A 20406-nucleotide genomic window follows, 5' to 3' on the forward strand; every position below is an offset into this window, starting at 1 on the left:
TTTATGGCACAGATTAAAACTTTGACCGATTGAAAAAGAATGTTCTGGACTGAAATGAGACGTTCGTACAACTACCCGCCACGGATCGGCCAAACAGATGAAATGGTGTCACTGAAGATGACGGGAAAAAGGCATATGGACTTCTTTAAGGTTATACCAAAGGAAATGATCACATCTCTGAGACATTAACTAATAGAGTTAATGCCTCGGGGGTCTGATCAATCTTCACATTAACGTGGTTTTCTGTTTGCGGCTTTACGCGTTCCGGAAGGTCTTTATTAAATATGCAAATTCTGCATCAGCTTATCAAATACGTGCAAACTTTCACCATTGCCAGAACAGAAATGTGAAAAGTCAGGTTCAAAATCCTTGTTTCATCGTGTTGACACATTAAAGTCGAAGGATCCTACTGAGGGGATCGTGTACTCGTATCTTGTGTCACACCATAAATCAGAAAACGCTCTCAGCAGCTCTTTAAAAATGTCTTTTCATGTTTCATGTTCCTGGTGATAAAATGTTGAATAAATCAGAATATGAGCAATATGTGAACAAAGGAGCCTTGAGAACACAGAAAATAGCACGGCCCTGAGTCACTACCAGCACACGCACGCTGCATTCACACACGCACACGCACGCAGCAGGAAAACACGCCAGAAATATGTGACTGGGTGGAATCCACTCAGCGTTTTATGGACACGCAGGTGGCGATAAAAGGTCTTCACCTCGTGGGAACCTTCTCACGCGCTGCGCGACGCCTCCCTGCTCAGAGTCACTGAACCAGACACACACACAAACGACGACGCGAACTTTCCTCCCCCTAAAAAAAAAGGTCCTTCTACCTCTGCCAGGCGGCAGCGTGGTGAACAGACGGCACCTCTCGTCAGCGAAACGTCTGATGCGGCGTTTTCCTGCACGCAGACGCGTTGCACAAACTACTCGCCCCGGCGTGAATGCGTCACGTCGGTTAATAAAGGTTTAAGCTTTGAATGAATCGAAACAGCTTTCCCAGAACTCCAAACCGCTGCAGCAACGTGTCTCCTGGTGCACTCGTGTTCAGTGCAGCTGGGGGAGTCATTCGGAGGGGCTCCAGGTATCCGGCTTTGAGCTTCCTCCAGAAATTCCGGGGCGGTTTCGGGGGGGGTGGGGGGCGCACCCGGTTAGAGATGCATGATGAGCGCGTCGGGGTGTTTGCGACTCTGACTGTGAGTTGAGTTTGAGCCGCCGGCCTCCGCTGATTAGGTTTGAGAACGAATGCCTGAAACCCAAAACCTGCTCCGTGTGTGTTCACCTTCAATCATCACACACACACACACACACACACAGCGTCTCCCCTGTGTGTGTGTGCTCCCTCAATCGTCCCTGCTAACAACAAGGGAGCATCTCTGACCTCGTGACCTTTGGGATTTAGGGGTTTGGTGGGGGGGGACTTGAAGCATCTGGAAGGCTTTAACCTCACCTCGATGATCGGGCGGAGGCGGCCGCTCGGCTTTCCTCAAGTCGCTTTGTGGTCAGGTGACACCCGACGGGGTAAAACACATTCGACCCTGCGCATTAAAGATGGCCGACGCATTCCTCCGCTTTGTTTTACCGTTTTGTTTTCTGCTCTCTTGCACGTCGTCGACATGCCGCACATTCAGTTCTCCACGTGTGGCCAGTAAATCACCTTCCTTTGTGTTTGTTTTTTATTCACAGCGTCGCTCAGGTGTGAAAAGGACCTGGCGGTTGGCGCAGTTATTCCTCAAGCCAAATACCTTTGTGTTTATGTCACCAGAGACGCAGCGCTGGGTCAACAAGGCCCACTTTATGATCCCTTCTTCTGCTTCACTCAGCCATTGGTGGGAAGGGAGGCTTGTTCCCCTCTATAAATCTATATCTATAGATATGGACATAGATGCATAAATACTTTACAAACAGAAAGGACCTGCGTCGCACTGGATGTGATTAAATGTGACGGATAGTTTCACTCTTCTACCTCTTTTTGGCTCTTGGGAATTGAACGGCTGTGGCTGAAAACAAATAATTACAAACCCCGAAAAACTGAGAGAAAGAGGGTGTGAGGTTTACGTAAACATGGTTAATGCCACGGAAATGTGTGTTTTTTAAACGTTCTGACCCCCCCATGGATTTATCTTAGAACCACCAAACAGAAGCTGAGAGGCATTCTGCATCAGGGGAAAAGCCGCCTTCTATAAATATCCTTCTAAAACATTATGTGATAAGCAGCACAACGTTTTTAAAGACCCAGATACAGAATCCAGGTGGAATCTCCGTCATTATTCACCGAATCAGTCAAGAGAGGTTTGTGCTCCTCTGTCGTTTATCCTTTGAAGGCTGCTGACGCTCAGTGGACGATGATGGACGGTGCAGCTTTATGGATAGATGGATGGATGGATGGATGGATGGATGGATGTGTTGATCCACAGTGACATCTGCTGGTCAGACTCCATTCAACGTGTCCACAAGATCCAACATTTAACATGACAATATAACACAGCATTTTATATAATTTATACATAAATGATATATATATTCAAAAACTATACAAGTACATTAAATAATATAGTACATGCAATGCAGACAAATAAATATAAATAAAAGCCTTACAAGTAGAATAAATGGGCAGGCTAATGTGATAATTAATATATAAGATATACACATGAATCAGAATAGTAAATGATGAATTAAGATTTGATGAACTATAAAAATTACATTTCATAAACATATCCATGTTATCATTTATTTCTATTTCTGTACAAATGTGTTTATTCTCACACAAACTTGCACAATTGTTTGATAACTCAGTTATATTTCTAAATTGAGTCTTTTATTTATCCAAATATTTTTTTTTTCAATGGTAGCTTTAGTCCATGTAACTCGAATATTGAAAATGTTTTAAATATAAACGAGTACATTTATTTTTATGAAATTATATTTCCAGCTAAAACTAATTATGTAGCTTCAGATGCAGAAACTATCATTACAAGCCGTGTTCATTAGATCTTTGTGGGCATTTAGTCAAAATCCAATTTCTCCCGTTGGTACCACTGAAAGCACAGGAACAGAACACAGGTCTCCAAGAACAAGATTAAGTGGAAAGCTGTGTCCAAATATTTTATTTTTCCAGATGTGGTTGAGTAGATCCAGAGAACAAGCTCAGAAACACAAACCAGATCAGAACTGTGCACGTGACCCGCAGCACGGAGGACATTACCGTAAAGACCCTGAAAGTGCGAACTAGAGAGGCAAAATAACCCTGTGATCCTCTTAAACTGCAACTATTTTGTTTTTATGCAAAGGGACTCTTATTGATAATATATCCCATTTAAAGACTGGGAACGAAAAGTAGGTCTACAGCAATTTGCATGTGCTTATAAATAATGCATTTGATCATGCAAAATGAATTTCAAATAGCTCCTTACATTTCAAACGGGACTATTTTACTTTTTACTGATTGCATCACTGTTCATGTTCTCATTATCTGACTTCACAAGCAACAAATAAAAAGTGTACACAGATTGTTACCACCTTGATCAGATAAAAATAAATAATGCAACAATAAGTAATTTCACTTTTAGTATCGTTTTGAATTCCGGGCTTGGTTCTATTGGATAAAAGTGTGTTCTTAATGTAAACATAATTTAGCAGCTTGTGATTATAATACACATACAAATCAGATTTCGAGCGAGGAATGTCCCCCGCGCGCCTGCTCCCGCGTTTACGGTAAATCCCTCCCGGAGGCTTCTGTACGTGGCAGCGCCAAAGCCCCCAAAAAGCCCTGCGCGTGCTGCTCGGAACCCCGCTGTGCCACCGGCGAGCACCTTTCCGCACCGCAACGCCCCCCCCCGTCCCCCCCCCCGCGGCTCGAGAGCGAGTACCGGTAAGATACCGTAACGGACGCCATTGATGACGTCACCCGCGGCGGGGCTTTGAGGGGGATTTTAGGTGTTTTTTTTCGGTGTCGGTGCCAGACACCGGAGACGTGGTGTGGTGCCCGGGGAGGTGAGAGGACCAGCGCCCCCCCGCGACGTTACAGTGAAACATGAAAACTGTTTTAATACTTTAAGACCAACTTTTATTCTTTACGCTCATTATTTTGTGTGCATAGAACCTCACGCGGGGTCGCGTACGGGACGTCACTAAAGCTGCAGAGCTATTCAAACATTGAACGGTGGACCCGAGAGGTTTGGGGACGTTCTAGAAACGACCGTGTGACGTCATTTGGACGGCTACGGTCCAGCTGGAGAAACCATCCTGTCCGCGTTGTTTTTTAAACCGGTCGGGGGTCTCTGGTCCCTGCCCCCCCCATCAGGGGGCGGCTCCTCTGCTCCCATAGACGTCTATGAGGAAATGACTCTACTTCTCTGTAGTGACCAGCAGGGGGCGACTCCTCTGCTCCCATAGACGTCTATGAGGAAATGACTCTACTTCTCTGTAGTGACCAGCAGGGGGCGACTCCTCTGCTCCCATAGACGGCTATGAGGAAATGACTTACGATTTATTCCCTCAGTAAACATTGTAAACATGAGTTCATGGTCTCAATCTCTCGTTTGAAGTGTTCTTCAATGCAGCATAATGTTATTTAGAGTCAAACTTAATTATTTAGGGGGATTGTGAAATAACTTCAGTGTGTTGCAGTGGGTTTTTAGGAAAGAGAAAGGTAATATTATTATAAGATTGCGTACCCTCCGTGATGTCTACAGAGTATAACACCTAATGCAACATGTACTTACCCATCAATAGAACAGCTTCTGCCTCATTACAGTCTCGCGTGTGATGCCCTCCTATTAGGGTTATTTTAAACATAGAGCTGCAAAAGTAAAAGCATTTAGCCTCCCCCACCCTCTCCAAACACCGCCGCAGCATAAAGGGCTGCGTGCGCGGCGGATGAAAGACGCTCTGCGGCGTTTATATTTATACATACTTCAATGGCAGTAATTGGATTTGGCGCAAATGGAAAGTGAACACAAAGAGACACACAATAGTGTGGTGACCGTGAGGACGTCTCTGAGGACGCGGATGGAACAAGAGACGCTTCTTTTGTGTCTCCTGTCCGCTGGTTGTGTGTAGTTTATCGTGGATATTAAAGCGATGGTTATCTAAATGTCTGGCTGATGAGCCATAACATCAGTGTCTTTTTTAATATACATTGTTTATATGAACCTTCGGTGTTTTAATGCGTTTGGACATTGACAGTGTGTATGTGGACTTGTGTGTGTGTGTGTTGCTTAACCTTTAACTTTTTGCGCTCTGTTAGCGCTGCACGGAGTTGCGAAATTGTTGCAAGACTAAAAATGATTCTTCGTCCAAAAATGTGGTGTCGTGTGAAAGTGAAAGCAGAGAACCTTCAGGACATCGGCTGTTCTTCTGTGTATGTTGATTAAAGTCACAACTTCGGACTTCAGCCTTGTGTTACTGCAGCAGGTTCTGACTGACCCTCAGTCCTGGTCCTGGTTCCCCCGGGACCCCCTTCCCCCCAAGAGAGGAGGAGAAGTCAAGACTGGTTCAGGACCAGTTAGAAGCTCCTCACAGTAGCTTTGAGTGTATTTCCGTTTGTCCTGTGCACACCGATAACAAGTTTCAACTTTGCATCTGAAACGTTTAGTCTGCCGGTGCAGCGGTGGATTGTCTGAGCACGTTCTCCGCCCGCCGATGCTCCGCGTGCACACGTGTGTTACGTGACGTGCATCCATCAGTCTGCACACGCGTTCATCAGCTCATCAATGTTGAGTCTTCGCTCAGAGAGAGATGCGTTTTACACTGAACCACTTCTCAGGCTTTTTGTTTGTTATTGTTTTTAAAAACGTCCCCAATTGTCCCCGATGTGAACTGGAGACAGCTGGTCGCTTTCCCTTTTTCTCTGAGGATGTCGTCAAGTGAGAGAAGAAGCTAAAAGAAGAACATGCACTCTCTCTCTCTCTCTGTCTCTCGCTCTCTGTGTCTCTCTCTGTCTCTCCAGGAATGTGACATGGGTGTTACAGCCTGTATAAACAGGAGGGGTTGAGTTTGGGCCGAGCCGTCATTCGGGCCGTAAATTACAAGGAGGGACCGTCAGGTCCTTTTCATTTGTAAGCTTGGGGGGGGGGGGGGGGGTCACTCCTCTGTGACGCTTTAGAACCAAAATGAGAACCGGAGGGTTTTCTTTTTTTTACGTAATTGTCGATAAAAATGATGCAGGACTAACTACGGTAATATACTCACACAATACATATACAAGCATTTTAACTTCACTTCACGTTTTGACAAATATGCATAACATTTTTTACACTTTTTCCCTGTTAATAAAGAATGTTTTGGAGTTGAGTCTGAAGACAGAAGTTGCAGCGGTACAATATTTATAATCTCATTAATAAATAACAATGAACCAATAATCATTCATATGTATTTATTTATTGGGTAATGATCCAAGTCACTCACACACAGGGAATATTAAACATAAGATATTGAGGATTATTCGGTGTTTGGCTGGTTTGATTTCGACATTCAGTCAAAAGAAGCTTGAATCTATTTAAAATGCGAGGAGGAGGCCGGCTTTGATTTCGGGACAGCTCGGCGTCCCGAAGGAGACAAACAGCTCGTCCGTCTGGAGAAAGATGATCGAATGCACCAAACGCATTAAGGGACACCAGACAGGAGGTTTTGTTTGTTTTGGTCAAACAAAGTTCCAGCCGAGGTTGAGCATTCCAGCAAAATAAGCATAATTACAAAGCTGAGGCTCAGTTCATTCTGAGTGAATGTGTGACCGTGAGATGAGAGAGTCCCTGGTGCAGACGGTCTTTGCACTGTTGAACCCGCCGGGTGTCTCTCTGCAGGTGGGATCTTGTGTTTGAGATCAGGCGCTTTAAAAGGAGGCAGAGATTATTGTCTTAAAATAGTGAACGCAGGTGTGACGGGAGGTTATTATTCCTAAAGTCACCAGCTGTGGCTTTAGAGCTTAAACTCTCTGTCGTGGCTCATTTGTCGACTTGTATTTTGTCGGCAGGTGTCATGTCGGGGAAATGAGTCATTTTCCACCTGCAGCAGATTCCTCTCCTGAGTTATTTACCACACTGATGATGAAGGCGGCGCAGGGAGGTTTGGTGCTGCTGGATGTCCCCACCGCGTGCTTATGAAGAAACACAAGTATCTGAGATACATCTGGTATTACTTATGCACGTATGCACCATATGTTTTGGTTTCATTTGAGAATAAAACCCGTAGTTTTCTCCTAATGAGAAGACGGAGAATAGAAGCCATGAAACAAGAACGCCTCTCTGCAGGACGACTCATTTCCAGGAAACATGCAAGAAACTTTGAATATGGAGAGACCATCTCTTCAAATTAGGAACACAGACACAGTGTTTAACAGCGCGTTGTTCTTAAATCAGAAACGACTGTTGAATGTGTGACGGCCGTGAATATTAAAAGGTTCATCCACAGATTTCTACAAACGTCAAAGGGTTAAAACATTTATATTGTGTGATGATGTTTGTCCCCGCAGGTTATCGATCGAGACAGAATGAGGACGTTCCTGCCCTTCGTCCTCTGGACGCTGCTCTGCTGCCCGGCCGCTCGGGCAGAAATCTTCACCTCCATCAGTAAGTCCTTTGAGATGTCGAGGTTGATGTTTCCCCAATAGCAACTGTGAGTAACTCGTGTGCGTTAATGTACAACTAGACTTACTCACATCCACTGAGCATGTCGTTGTGTTTACGCTCTGCAGACGGTTTTAACAGGAAAAGCTTCTTGAGAATGACTGAGGATGAGTTTATGGTCTCCAGTTTCAGCTCTTCTTCAATACAGCATGACGTTCATTTAGTAGCTTATGGTCCATCTACATTACATTACATTACATGTCATTTAGCTGACGCTTTTATCCAAAGCGACGTACAATAAGTGCATTCAACCATAGGGTACAAACTCAGGAGAACAAGAAACAAGAAAGTGCAATTTCCTCAAATAAGCGAATTTACAATTTGCTATAGATGAGTGACGTCACAAGTACAATTTAAGTGCTGCAATTTGTTAGTCTTTAGTCGAGGTAGAGTCTGAAGAGGTGTGTCTTTAGTTTGCGGCGGAAGATGTGAAGGCTCTCTGCGGTCCTGATGTCTTCAGAGAGCGCGTTCCACCATTTCGGCGCAAGGACAGCGAAGAGTCGAGACCTAGTCGAGTGTTTTGCTCTCAGTGAGGGAGGGACGAGTAGTTTTGCAGATGCAGAGCGGAGAGTGCGGGTTGGGATGTAGGGTTTGACCATGTCCTGGATGTAAGCTGGACCCGATCCATTCACAGCATGGTACGTGAGCACCAGTGTTTTGAACTGGATGCGGGCGGCCACCGGTAGCCAGTGAAGAGAGCGGAGGAGTGGAGTAGTGTGGGAGAATTTCGGAAGGTTGAAGACCAGTCGAGCTGCTGCATTCTGAATGAGCTGCAGAGGTCGAATGGCGGTGGCAGGGAGACCTGCCAGGAGGGAGTTGCAGTAGTCCAGGCGGGAGATGACAAGAGCCTGAATCAGTACCTGCGCTGCCTTCTGAGTGAGAAGGGGACGTATTCTCCTGATGTTGTAGAGCGTGTATCTACAGGATCGCGTTGTCGCAGTGATGTTGGGAGTCAGGGAGAGTTGGTTGTCGAGTGTGACGCCGAGGTTCTTAGCAGTCGAAGTGGGCGTTAGCACAGAGTTTCCAAAGTTGACTGTCAGGTCCTGGGTAAGCGAATCTTTTCCGGGAAAGAGAAGTAGTTCAGTCTTGTCGGGGTTGATTTTCAGATGGTGGGCGGACATCCACTGAGAGATGTCAGTTAGACAGGCAGAGATCCGAGCCGCCACCTGGGTGTCCGAGCGAGGGAAGGAGAGAATTAGTTGGGTGTCATCGGCATAGCTGTGGTAAGAGAAGCCATGCGAGCGAATGACAGCGCCAAGAGAGTTGGTGTAAAGCGAAAACAGGAGGGGACCCAGCACGGAACCCTGAGGAACTCCAGTAGTAAGAGGACACGGTTCCGACACAGATCCTCGCCAGGTTACCCGGTAGGTGCGGCCATCGAGGTAGGACGAGAGAAGGGAGAGAGCAGAGCCTGTGACACCAAGTTCTTGAAGGGAGGAAATAAGGATCTGGTGGTTGACCGTGTCAAATGCAGCAGAGAGGTCCAGAAGGATGAGGACAGAGGAGAGAGAGGCGGCTCTAGCAGTGTGGAGTTGCTCAGAGACAGCAAGGAGAGCAGTCTCTGTAGAGTGGCCTGCCTTGAAACCTGACTGGTGGGGGTCAAGGAGGTTGTTACAGTGGAGATAAGAGGAGAGTTGATTAAAGATAGCACGTTCAAGGGTTTTGGACAAGAAGGGAAGAAGAGAGACCGGTCTGTAGTTGTTTTCTTCAGAAGGGTTGAGGGTGGGTTTCTTCAGGAGAGGGTTGACTCTTGCCTCCTTCAGAGAATTGGGAAAACAGCCAGATAACAGAGCGTTGTTGATGAGAAAGGTAAGGAACGGAAGAAGGTCAGGTGCGATAGATTGTAGAAGATGTGATGGAATGGGGTCAAGAGGGCAGGTGGTCGGACGGGCAGAGGTTACTAGGGTAAGAATTTGGTTAGGAGAGAGGGCGGTGAAAGAGGGAAGTGAGGGCGAAAGAGGTGAGGTCGGTGGGACGCGAGAAGTAGGTGGTGGGTTTGAGAAGGAGGAGCGTATGTCAGCTATTTTCTTGGTGAAGTAGTTGACAAAGTCTCCCGGAAGAAGGGTGGAGGGGGGAGGAGGGGTAGGGGGTTCGAGGAGATTGGAGAAGATCGAGAAGAGTTTTTTGGGGTTAGAGAATGAGGATTCGATTTTGGACTGGTAGAAAGAGCTTTTGGCAGCAGAGATAGAGGCAGAGAACGAGGAGAGGAGAGATTGAAATTCAAGCAGGTCGTCAGGTCGTTTATATTTACGCCATCTCCTTTCCGACGCTCGCATGGTGGCTCTCATGGCACGGACCGGTTGAGACAGCCACGGAGCCGGAGGGGATTTGCCAGTCCGTCGTGTCGTAAGAGGGCAGAGAGAGTCTAGAGAGGAGGAAAGAGATGAGAGGAGAGTCTCTGCAGCAGCGTTCGGATGCAAGAGTGAGAAGGAGTCAGTTGAAGGGAGAGCTGATAGAACAGAGGATGCCAGCGAGGAGGGAGAGAGGGAGCGAATATTGCGACGAGCCGGTATAGAGTTAGTCAATGAAGGAGGTTTGTTAGTTATAGAGAGTGGAAGGGAGTAAGAGATGAAGAAGTGATCAGACACATGAAGTGGAGTTACAGAGAGGTTAGTGGTAGAGCAGTTTCTAGTAAAGATGTAGTCAAGGTGATTGCCGGCTTTGTGAGTAGGAGGAGAGGGACTGAGTGACAGAGCGAAGGAAGAAAGTAGGTGTACGAGGTCAGATGACTTCTCTAGAGCTCAATAAAGCAGGGTGTGCTTTAGGGCGGGGCTTACTGGGATTGACAGGTGTGGGGGAGCTGTAATGAATCACCACTGCAGCACCAGCAGACAGAAACAGGAACGCGTGACTTCTCTTTGCCGTATAAATACATTTAAATGGAGGAGGTTTTAAAGACGCCGGCTCAGTCTGGGGTCATTTTGGAGGAACCCTGAATAGCTTTTATGAGAAACAATTGTGGTCTCCTGATTCTTTTAAATGCAATTGACAAAAAAGAACAATGCCGCAAACGCCCCCGTTGGAGGTCAACAAATTATAACTCAAAGACGTTCAGCGGAGGAAGGCGCTGCTGATGTTTGTCCCTCGCTCATCCTCCGTGTCCTCCCCTCTCTGCAGGCCAGATGACCGACCTGATCTACACGGAGAAAGAGCTGGTCCAGTCCCTGAGGGATTACATCCGAGCAGAGGAGTCCAAGCTGGCCGCGGTCAAAAGGTACCCGACGGGAACATTTATAGCTCGATTGGAGAATAAAAGGATGGAGTACTTTTCTTTGTTACCTTAGAATGAGATGTCATGTCAGCTCCTCTCTCCATATTATACTTCATAGATGTTAAATAGATATTAGAGAGGATGTTTACACAAACTATAAACGGCTTATAATTAAAACCACCATTGGAAAGATCTCTTTTAATCCACAAAATATTTTATTTCCCAGCACATTTTCACCAGACGTCATGTGACCTAAAATAGATTTCTCTCATTACGAGGTCAATAATGTAGAATTATTACATACGGATCTGTAAAGGCTGTTTTACACCAGTCACAACACTGTCCCTCTGTCTGTCTCTCTGTCCCTCTGTCTCTCATAGCTGGGCCCACAGACTTGACGATCTGACCAGGGTGACCACCTCTGACCCGGAGGGGTACCTGGCTCACCCGGTGAACGCCTACAAGCTGATGAAGAGGCTCAACACGCAGTGGTCCGAGCTGGAGACTCTGGTGCTGCAGAACCCCTCTGACGGTAAGGAAAGGGAGGGAGGGAGGGAGGGAGAGAAGGTTGGGAGGGGTGAGGAAGTATTTAACCACAGTGCTTGCAGCTGTTTTTGGTTGAGTTAGTTGAGCAGCGGAGGAGCAGTGGAAAGGGAGTAACCCTGATGGTACCAACGGTTATTCATGCTCCATAATGAAGGTACGACCGACTGCATCCCTATTTATGCAAATTAAGTCGGCGCACCTGGCCTGATGACCTCTCGGCCCGATGACCCGCCCCTTTTGTCTTGACTTTCTCCACATTAGCTCCCAATTATGCCCAACGACAGGCAGTGAGATGTCTGGTTGAAGAATGAAAAAGAGGAAGGGGGCATTTCCACATACGAGTGCCTCAAATCCCGATTTACAGGAAGGAGCGAGAGACGTTAGAGCAGCTTGTTTGCTGATTCGGCCCGTTTCCATCTGGTGCACGAAGCCCTGGGAGGGAGCAGCTGTGACGGTCGGGAGGAAGACGTACCGCCATGTTTGGCGAAGATTCTTCAGCCGATGTTTTGATGAAGACAGCTGAAACTCACTAAAACAAAAATGGGAACTGGACTTTTTGCCAGCGACATTATTAAATGAAGATGTGACAGCAGGAGTTTGTGTTATGAATTCTCTGGGTTTATTGAGCGGGTCTGTCACGGCTCGTGAGAGGGATCCAAAAGCAAACGCCGGAACCAGGTAAAGTATAAACACAAAATGCGTATTTATTGTCTCTTTCCAAACGACAACTGAAATACTCTGGCCTTCCGGCAATCCTCCGCACCGAACGTAGAACTGAATGTCTCTCAAAAACAACTCAAATACTCAGGTCTTCCGGCAATGCACCGCCGTCGTCGGCGGCGTCCCGTGTCTCCCTCGTGACGTAGGAATGGAAGCCACTGAAGTCTCCGGACCCAGGAAAACGCGTGTCTGGAAGGCTGTACTCGGCAATCCCTCGGCGCCGAACCTCTGAAAGATGTCCCTCTTTAACTGCTCCCTGAAGACTTGCAGCAGCTGCCAGCGATGAGTGCACTCCTCCCAGCTGCCCTGCATCAATCTGATTAGACCACAGAAGAGAGAACAAGAGTCCTACCAGCTACCTCCTGAATTACTGTGGCTCCCCCTTGTGACCCTGTCCCGTATCCCCACAGGGTCGACATATGTTTTCATGAAATGAGAAGAAGAATTCACACAACCACATGTGGTCATATTTAGCTTCAGCAAAATTGACACGCTGGGCGTCGACTTGATTTGGTGATTCAAGAAAATTTCTTTCAGCTGGTCCCGAACCAGTCTTATTTTAGTCTTGATCCCCAAACAAGGGAAAAACAGTGTTCCCTGTAGAAACCTCCATGAACTCCATGAACTTCCATGCTGACGTTCCCGCCCTTTCCTCCGTCTCGCCAGGCTTCATCTCCAACATGTCGGTGCACAGACAGTACTTTCCGGGTGATGAGGACGAGACGGGTGCAGCCAAGGCGTTGATGCGTCTTCAGGACACGTACCAACTGGATTCAGAGGCCTTCTCCAGAGGAAAGCTGCCAGGTAACCGCCGACCGAACAGGAACACGCAGAAAGGGATTAACGAAGGAGAGCGGAATGCAAAGTCAACCATTTTACTTCAGTTTTATTTCAAACGGCTTCGTTTCAACTAAGGTGACGTTGCTCGAGGTGAAGGGTTTAAGCTCAATAAGCCCTAATTTTGACATCTTTTTGTCTCCACAACTTGGTTTGGACTTTACAAATCGGAATACCTACTGCAGTAAAAATGTTCACGGTTGAGATGATTCTGCAGAAGACTTGATGAACAAAAAGCGATAAACGTCTCGTGACTCCTCCCCCCCCCCAGGTTTGCACCACAACGCCCTGCTGTCCGTGGACGACTGCTTCGACATGGGGAAGACGGCGTACAACGACGAGGACTACTACCACGCCGTGCTGTGGATGCAGCAGGCCCTGAAGCAGCTGGACGGCGGGGAGGAATCCGTGGGCTCCAAGGCGGACATTTTGGATTACCTCAGCTACTCCGTCTACCAGATGGGAGACCTGGCCCGAGCCATCGAGCTGACGCGGCGCCTGGTGGCCATCGGTGAGCCGGGTATTAAAGCTGCGTTCTCGGTAGTGACCAGCAGGGGGCGACTAAGTCCCGTATAAGTCTATGAATTTATTCCCTCTGTAAACATGACTTTATGGTCTTAATCTCCAGTTTAAACTTGATTCAGCAACACGGGACAAAATAAATATTTGTCAACCACACGATTAAGTAACATGTTGTGACGTTTCCGCGGTAAGAAAAGTTCCGTCTCTATTTTTAAAGCTTTTTAAGCTCCTGCAGCTTCTTGCACTTTTTCGTGAGGTTCCCGTTTTTCGAAGTCCAGAATAGCACTCTGTGGTATTTAAGTATTTAAGGGGCCCAGATGAACCCCTCCCGTAGCGCACACAGACAGACACACACTCCTGTCTCCTGCAGGGTGAAGTCAGTGCTTGTGGTTTGTGAAATGTGATGTTATTTCAGCCTCTGCAGAACGAGTCACAGTAACGTTCACAATGTATTTCTAAAACAGCTAATACGTCCATCGGAACAATGAATCAGATGAAATAATCCGGTATGACCTTTCTCTTTAACGCGTGCACTTGGTGTTGGCAGACATTGAGGGGCCAAAACGTTTTTGTAACCGAAGCAGCTCGATGCCTCTCCGCTCTGCAGCTTATTAAACCACTAACGATGGGCTTTGCTTTGCCCCGGCAGCCCCCACCCACCAGAGGGCCGGAGGGAACCTGCGGTACTTTGAGCACCTGCTGCTGAAGCAGCTCAACGAGCAGAACCAGGACTACCCGCCGGCCCCCGAGGAGCCCATCCGGCTGGGGACCTACAGGAGACCCAAAGACCACCTCCCGGAGAGGGAGGCCTACGAGGCGCTCTGCAGGGGCGAGGGGCTCCAGATGGTGAGAACGAATGGCTTTTATCTTAACGTACATGCAGGCTGGTCACTGTTTGTTGGATTGAGGGGAGACACTATAGGCGAGAAGTATTAAAGATCTGTTAAATCTCTCTCGCTGGATGAGGGGCGAACATCTGTAGTTTCCCGGAATCAGCGTGTGAGAACAAACTCATTTCACAGAGAATCTTCGTTTCAGTTCCTCAATAAATAGACTGGATCGCATTATAATCCAGTACGAAGCTCCACATGCAGCCCGTCTGAACCGGGGATTAAACCTACTTCTGACTCTCTGTTGGTCGTCGCGGTTACACCAGAACGAGGCCAGGCGCAGCCGCCTCTTCTGCCGCTACCACGACGGGCGGAGGAACCCCCGCCTGCTGCTGAAGCCCATGAAGGAGGAGGACGAGTGGGACAGCCCCCACATCGTACGCTACCTGGAGATGCTGTCCCACGAGGAGACGGAGAGGATCAAGGAGCTGGCTAAACCCAAGGTGAGACGAATTATGACAAATAAAAATAAAGCTGCCTGCAGATTAGATAAGTAAATAAGATATTCTATGTAATGCAGGAATAGATCAAGGAAAGCCCTTTTCTCAAAGACAACGTGATTTTTAAATTAGAAGTCTGAAATCAGGTTGTTTTGTTTAGTTATTTGGTATGAAATGCATCAGTAAAAAGTGGTGACTCGAAGGAGCTTTTATGTTTTTTTTGAAAGAGTGTAAATGAGACGACCATACGCCCTCCCTGAAACGTCCTCCTCCAGCTGATTGGTCGAGATGTGAGGTCATGTGACCGCGGTACAGCTCCTTTGTGCGCTAACGTTAGCTTCTAACTTCACACAACATCATTTGGGAACATTATAATCATGTGGAACATTTACAATTGCTTGAGTGCAACGCTCATTACCTGTTGGCTGATATTACTTTTATCTCTGCAGCACGAATAACAAATGAAAACACCTACATGTTAAAAAGGCATGATGATATTCATTTGTCTGTCTTTTCTTTGTCAGCTGGCCAGAGCTACAGTCCGAGACCCCAAAACCGGCGTCCTGACCACCGCCAACTACAGAGTATCAAAAAGGTGACAGAGAGGTTATTTTTATTAATGCTTTTATTAATAATTGTAATTTAAACCGAGGTTTACTCCAATAATCTAATTTATCTCAATCATTTAGAGGGATTCAGCCTCTACAAACTAGTCTTAACTTTCGTGTGTGACGTTGTGTTTTCAGCGCGTGGTTGGAAGAAGAAGACGACCCGGTGATCGCCCGAGTCAACCAGAGAATAGAAGACATCACGGGCCTTGAATTAGACACGGCCGAGTTACTACAGGTGAATTAAATTGTGACATCGTCATGTTACACACAAATCTGACATCCGGCCTTTCATTTTCAACCAAACATAATCAGCTCATTCTGGTGAAAGTCAAATCAGGTCCGTGGTAAAAACAAGAGATTTTAAAGTCTAGTCTATGGATGCAAATTAGTCTGTAAAAGCTTTACATATTATCTTATACATGCTGACATTCACAATCACGTTTAGAGGCTTATTTGAAGCCCAGGTCTCTGCCGTTATTAATCATATCTTGCAGTCTAAATACACTGACAATCCTTTTTGTATTGGAAGAACATAAATGATCACACCACAAGCAGTAAAGTGTGAATATGAATCTATGTCAGGTCAGATAAGAAAACACTTTTAGTTTATGAAGATTCATGTCTTCGCATCCCAGGTGCCAGAGAAGTTTTTTAATGCAGCTAGTTTAATGTTTTTTGTTGGGTCACCAGGTGGCTAACTATGGAGTCGGAGGACAGTATGAGCCACATTACGACTTCTCGAGGGTGAGTTAATGAAAATGATTATGATTGTTGTGATGTTACATAGCGGGCTTGTTACATAGCATGTTGTTACAAAGCGTGCCGTAACACACCGTGCTTGTTACACAGCATGCCTGTTACTTAGCTTGTTGTTATATACCGTGTTGGAACATAGCGTGTTGTTAGATAGAATGTGGTTACATAGCTTGTTGTTTCATGCCTGTTACATAGGGTGTTGTTACTTAGCGTGTTGTTACTTAGCGTGTTGTTACACTCCGTCCTTGTTACATAGCATGCCTGTTACTTAGCGTGTTGGTACATAGCATGCTGTTACATAGTTTGTTGTTAGATAGAATGTTGTTACGTAGCTTGTTGTTCCGTGCCTGTTACATAGGGTGTTGTTACGTAGTGTGTTCTACATAGCGTGCTGTTATACACCGTACTTGCATTGTGTGTCTGATACTTAGCTTGCTGTTACATAGCGTGTAGTTAGATAGCTTGTGGTTAGATAGTGTGTTGTTACATAGCGTGTTGTTACACTCTGTGCCTGTTACATAGCATGTTGTTACATAGCGTGCTGTTACATAGTGTGTTCTACACACCGTGCTTGTTGCAAAGTATTCCTGTCACTTACGTTGTTGTTACATAGCTTGTTGTTCCGTGCCTATTACATAGCGTGTTGTTACATAGCGTGTTGTTACACAGGGTGTTGTTACACTCCGTGCCTGTTACATAGCATGTTGTTACATAGCGTGTTACATAGTGTGTTCTACATGGCGTGCTGTTACACACCGTGTTTGTTACATAGCATTCCTGTTACTTACGTTGTTGTTACTTAGCGTGCTGTTACATAGCTTGTTGTTCCGTGCATATTACATAGCGTGCTGTTACATAGCGTGTTGTTACATAGCGTGTTGTTACATAGCGTGTTGTTACACAGGGTGTTGTTACACTCCGTGCCTGTTACATAGCATGTTGTTACATAGCGTGTTACATAGCGTGTTGTTACATAGCGTGCTGTTACACAGGGTGTTGTTACACTCCGTGCCTGTTACATAGCATGTTGTTACATAGCGTGTTACATAGTGTGTTCTACATGGCGTGCTGTTACACACCGTGCTTGTTACATAGCATTCCTGTTACTTACGTTGTTGTTACTTAGCGTGCTGTTACATAGCGTGTTGTTCCGTGCCTGTTACATAGCGTGTTGTTCCAGTGCCTCCAGCGGCTGGGCTCCTGCTTGTGACGGCTTAAACCTTCTAACACTCTTGTTGCAGCGTCCTTTTGACAGCAACCTCAAGCGTGATGGCAATAGACTTGCAACCTTCCTGAACTACGTGAGTACACGGGAGCGTGCGAGCTGGCAGTTCTTTTCATCATGTATTTTTTTCTTCCTGAATTTTATCTCTGTAGAAAGATGAGCCTGATGCTTTCAAAAGATTAGGCACTGGAAATCGCGTGGCGACTTTTTTAAACTACGTGAGTACGTGCATCCAGTCGCCGTTGAATGAAGGCCGGTCGTGTGGCATCGCTAAAAAAAACCTCCGCTCGGCCCCACAGGCTCATTCACAAGCTCTGGTTCAATCTTGGACTTGGATTGATTGACAATAATTTGGGCCTTTTTAAGTGCACCATTGCAGTCACACATTTCTAAATGTAGAGTTGAGGCTGCGCTCACAAATTGTACTTCAGACAAATACCTCAGTTCTTCTGTCAATCAGTTCCAGTACATATTGTTGAGAGGTTTGTTGGCCATCCATTAACATGCTGAAGTAGTAGCTACTCTTCGTTTAACCCTCTATAAAACAATTATATACAAAAAGAGGATTTTTTAAAAACTTTTAAATAAGTTTTACACTTGTTTTTCCTTCTGCTAGAGATTGATTGAAGTTTGCTGTTCACCTTGATTCATGTGGAATATTAATGATCCTTTTATTATCAGTCTCCTTTTTGTTCTGAATTATCAGGCCGTTATGGGGATGGACAGAATGAAAGGATTTAAATATAACAGCATTAAGTAAACCATTTATTCCTGAAGATAAATTATGGCCGCGTAGCAGCAGATACTACAGAAATAGAAAAAAATACTCCCTTGAATAAAAAAAAGATTAGAACAAAACTATCAAGCATTCAAATTCAGGATAACTGACCATCAATAAACAAATCTGACTCTTTGTCCTTTAGTCTACTCTCTCACTGAAGTGCTGAAGACAAAGTCCTTTGTTGTGAAAACACGTGACTTGTCATTTTGTGCACTTTATTTCTGTTTATTTGATCACATATGACTCTTCAGGGAGTCTTAGAAGTTTCTCACGTTGAAGAGTTAAGTTGGTTCTTTTTGAGTCGTAAATATCCAACCATCCTGGCTTCTGACCCTTCCTAACAGCATCTGCTATTTCTGGGGAAAAAAATAAAATCTGAACTTTATTTATTTACTTTTGAGGGAAAAATACAGCAAATCTTTTCTTTTCTCAGATGAGTGACGTCGAGGCCGGAGGAGCCACCGTGTTCCCCGACTTCGGAGCAGCAATCCGTCCGAAAAAGGTGAAACAACCGAGTGTGTGTGTCACTGTGTGTGTGCGTGTGTGTGTGTGTGTGTGTGTGTCACTGTGGAGGATGAAAGGTTTTTACCCATGTTGACTGTGTGAAAGCGTCCGTTCCTCCCGTGACGTTTCGGTTTGTGTCGTTTCGCCTGCAGGGGACGGCGGTGTTCTGGTTCAACCTGTTCAGGAGCGGCGAGGGAGACTACCGGACCCGACACGCCGCCTGCCCCGTCTTAGTGGGAAGCAAATGGGGTGGGTCAAAGTTCAGATGACATTTAGATGGTTTTCCCAATTAGCTACAACATCAAAAAGGCAACTGCCGTGGCTTTTTTTTTCATCACCATTAATTCTCCTCATTGGATGGAAAGAAGTCTGCATTGATCTTCATGTTCTACTCGATGAAGGGAAGGATTCTAGTGGCTCACAACTTCTTCTGTTCTGCCTCCTCAGTCTCAAACAAGTGGATCCACGAGCGCGGGCAGGAGTTCAGGAGGCCGTGTGGCTTAACAGAAGTGGACTGAAGCTTGACCCCCACCTGAACATGCTAAAAACATGAACACGTGTCTCTCTACTCGTCTTCAGCATGTGTACATATTTTATTAGAACATTAAAAGCATTTTTTGTATGAACTGGCTGGATGATTTTTTTTTATTTTTTTACCAACGGATACATACAAACTTTTTTTTTTCTGCTGATGCCAGAAGCAAAGATATAGTTGTTGTTTTTTTAGTTACAGCCCTTTCAAAGTAAATGAAATGCAGTTGGTGATAAATAAAAAGCCTTACTGCGCTGATATCAGAGCTGTGAAAAACAAGAAACTTCTAGAACTGATGTCATTCGGGTTTACCTCGATGTCACAAATTAAATTAATGAGCTTTAATATCTGAAGAACCAGCAATGTTGTTTTCTTTTGAAAAATTCCGCTAATCAACAACTAATGCAGGAATATGGAGACATCTTCCCTAAAATCTTTAAATCAGCTTTAAAGCCTGGCGGAATAAGGTGGTTAACTAGCATAAACTAACCAGTATAAAATATACTATTTAAAGGTTCATTTGGGAATCAGCTGTTCGTTACCATGTTTTAAACACAAATTAACTTTACTTTGTCTGTTGTTAACTTTTCAAATGCTCACTTTGTTCTCTGTTGTTTAGGACATGTCAATCATGTCCTTGTTGTTTTTATTTATATAGTGTTTAAATTATTTCACTTTCTATTTCATATGTTGTCCTTCTGGAAGGCGGTAAACCCTTTAATAAACAGTGTCTTTTACTTAAATGATTTGCGTCATGACTATTTCTCAGATGAAAACCGGATGAATTCAGTGGTGGTTTTGGCCTCGTGAGAATTCAGGACTGTGATGTTCCCCTTTTCCACCTGAAAAACAACTCTGACTTTTGGTTGAAAACTTTCTGAGTGAGTTATCCGTTTTTTAATTACATATTGTGTTGCATTTTTTATTGTTTTCATCAACTTAATTGCTGAGATCTGGTTACGTGCAACAACATCACTTAAAAAGTAAGTGGGACAGATGTGGAAACCGGAGCAGAAGGTCAGGTGACGTGAAGAAACCTCCAGGTTGCACAGTAATACGTTAAAATCCAACTCAGCAAAGCTGTCAGAGCCCCGTTACCATGGAGACCGAAAAAAACATTTCCAGCAGAGGCTAAAAAGATGCAAGCTGAAGCTACAGATGATCCGTCACATCACCATGGAGATCAGACGACTACGACGC

The 20406-nt window shown here is 45.5% G+C and overlaps 1 protein-coding gene across 8 annotated transcripts; it reads left to right on the forward strand.

Annotated features, from left to right (window-relative positions):
• The first annotated feature begins 3725 nt into the window (after positions 1–3725).
• Positions 3726–19949, forward strand: p4ha2 (procollagen-proline, 2-oxoglutarate 4-dioxygenase (proline 4-hydroxylase), alpha polypeptide 2). 8 transcript variants are annotated; one of them, XM_040182384.2, is made up of 16 exons: positions 3737–3877; positions 7478–7574; positions 10749–10845; positions 11223–11374; positions 12775–12912; positions 13217–13456; positions 14117–14313; positions 14624–14800; positions 15322–15392; positions 15544–15643; positions 16099–16152; positions 17406–17465; positions 17542–17607; positions 18604–18672; positions 18827–18923; positions 19122–19949. In XM_040182384.2, exons 2-16 carry the CDS (start codon positions 7496–7498, stop codon positions 19190–19192), a joined length of 1668 nt encoding a protein of 555 aa, XP_040038318.1. In that variant the 5' UTR covers positions 3737–3877; positions 7478–7495; the 3' UTR covers positions 19193–19949. The 8 variants fall into 8 exon arrangements, with proteins under 8 accessions (XP_040038317.1, XP_040038318.1, XP_040038316.1 ...); XM_078106983.1 differs by having other exon boundaries at positions 3768–3999; XM_078106980.1 differs by lacking the exon at positions 3737–3877 and adding an exon at positions 7072–7137.
• Positions 19950–20406: the final 457 nt, after the last annotated feature.

This window comes from Gasterosteus aculeatus, chromosome 7 (assembly GCF_964276395.1).
Source record: "Gasterosteus aculeatus chromosome 7, fGasAcu3.hap1.1, whole genome shotgun sequence".
In the NCBI taxonomy this organism is placed as follows: Eukaryota; Metazoa; Chordata; class Actinopteri; order Perciformes; family Gasterosteidae; genus Gasterosteus; species Gasterosteus aculeatus.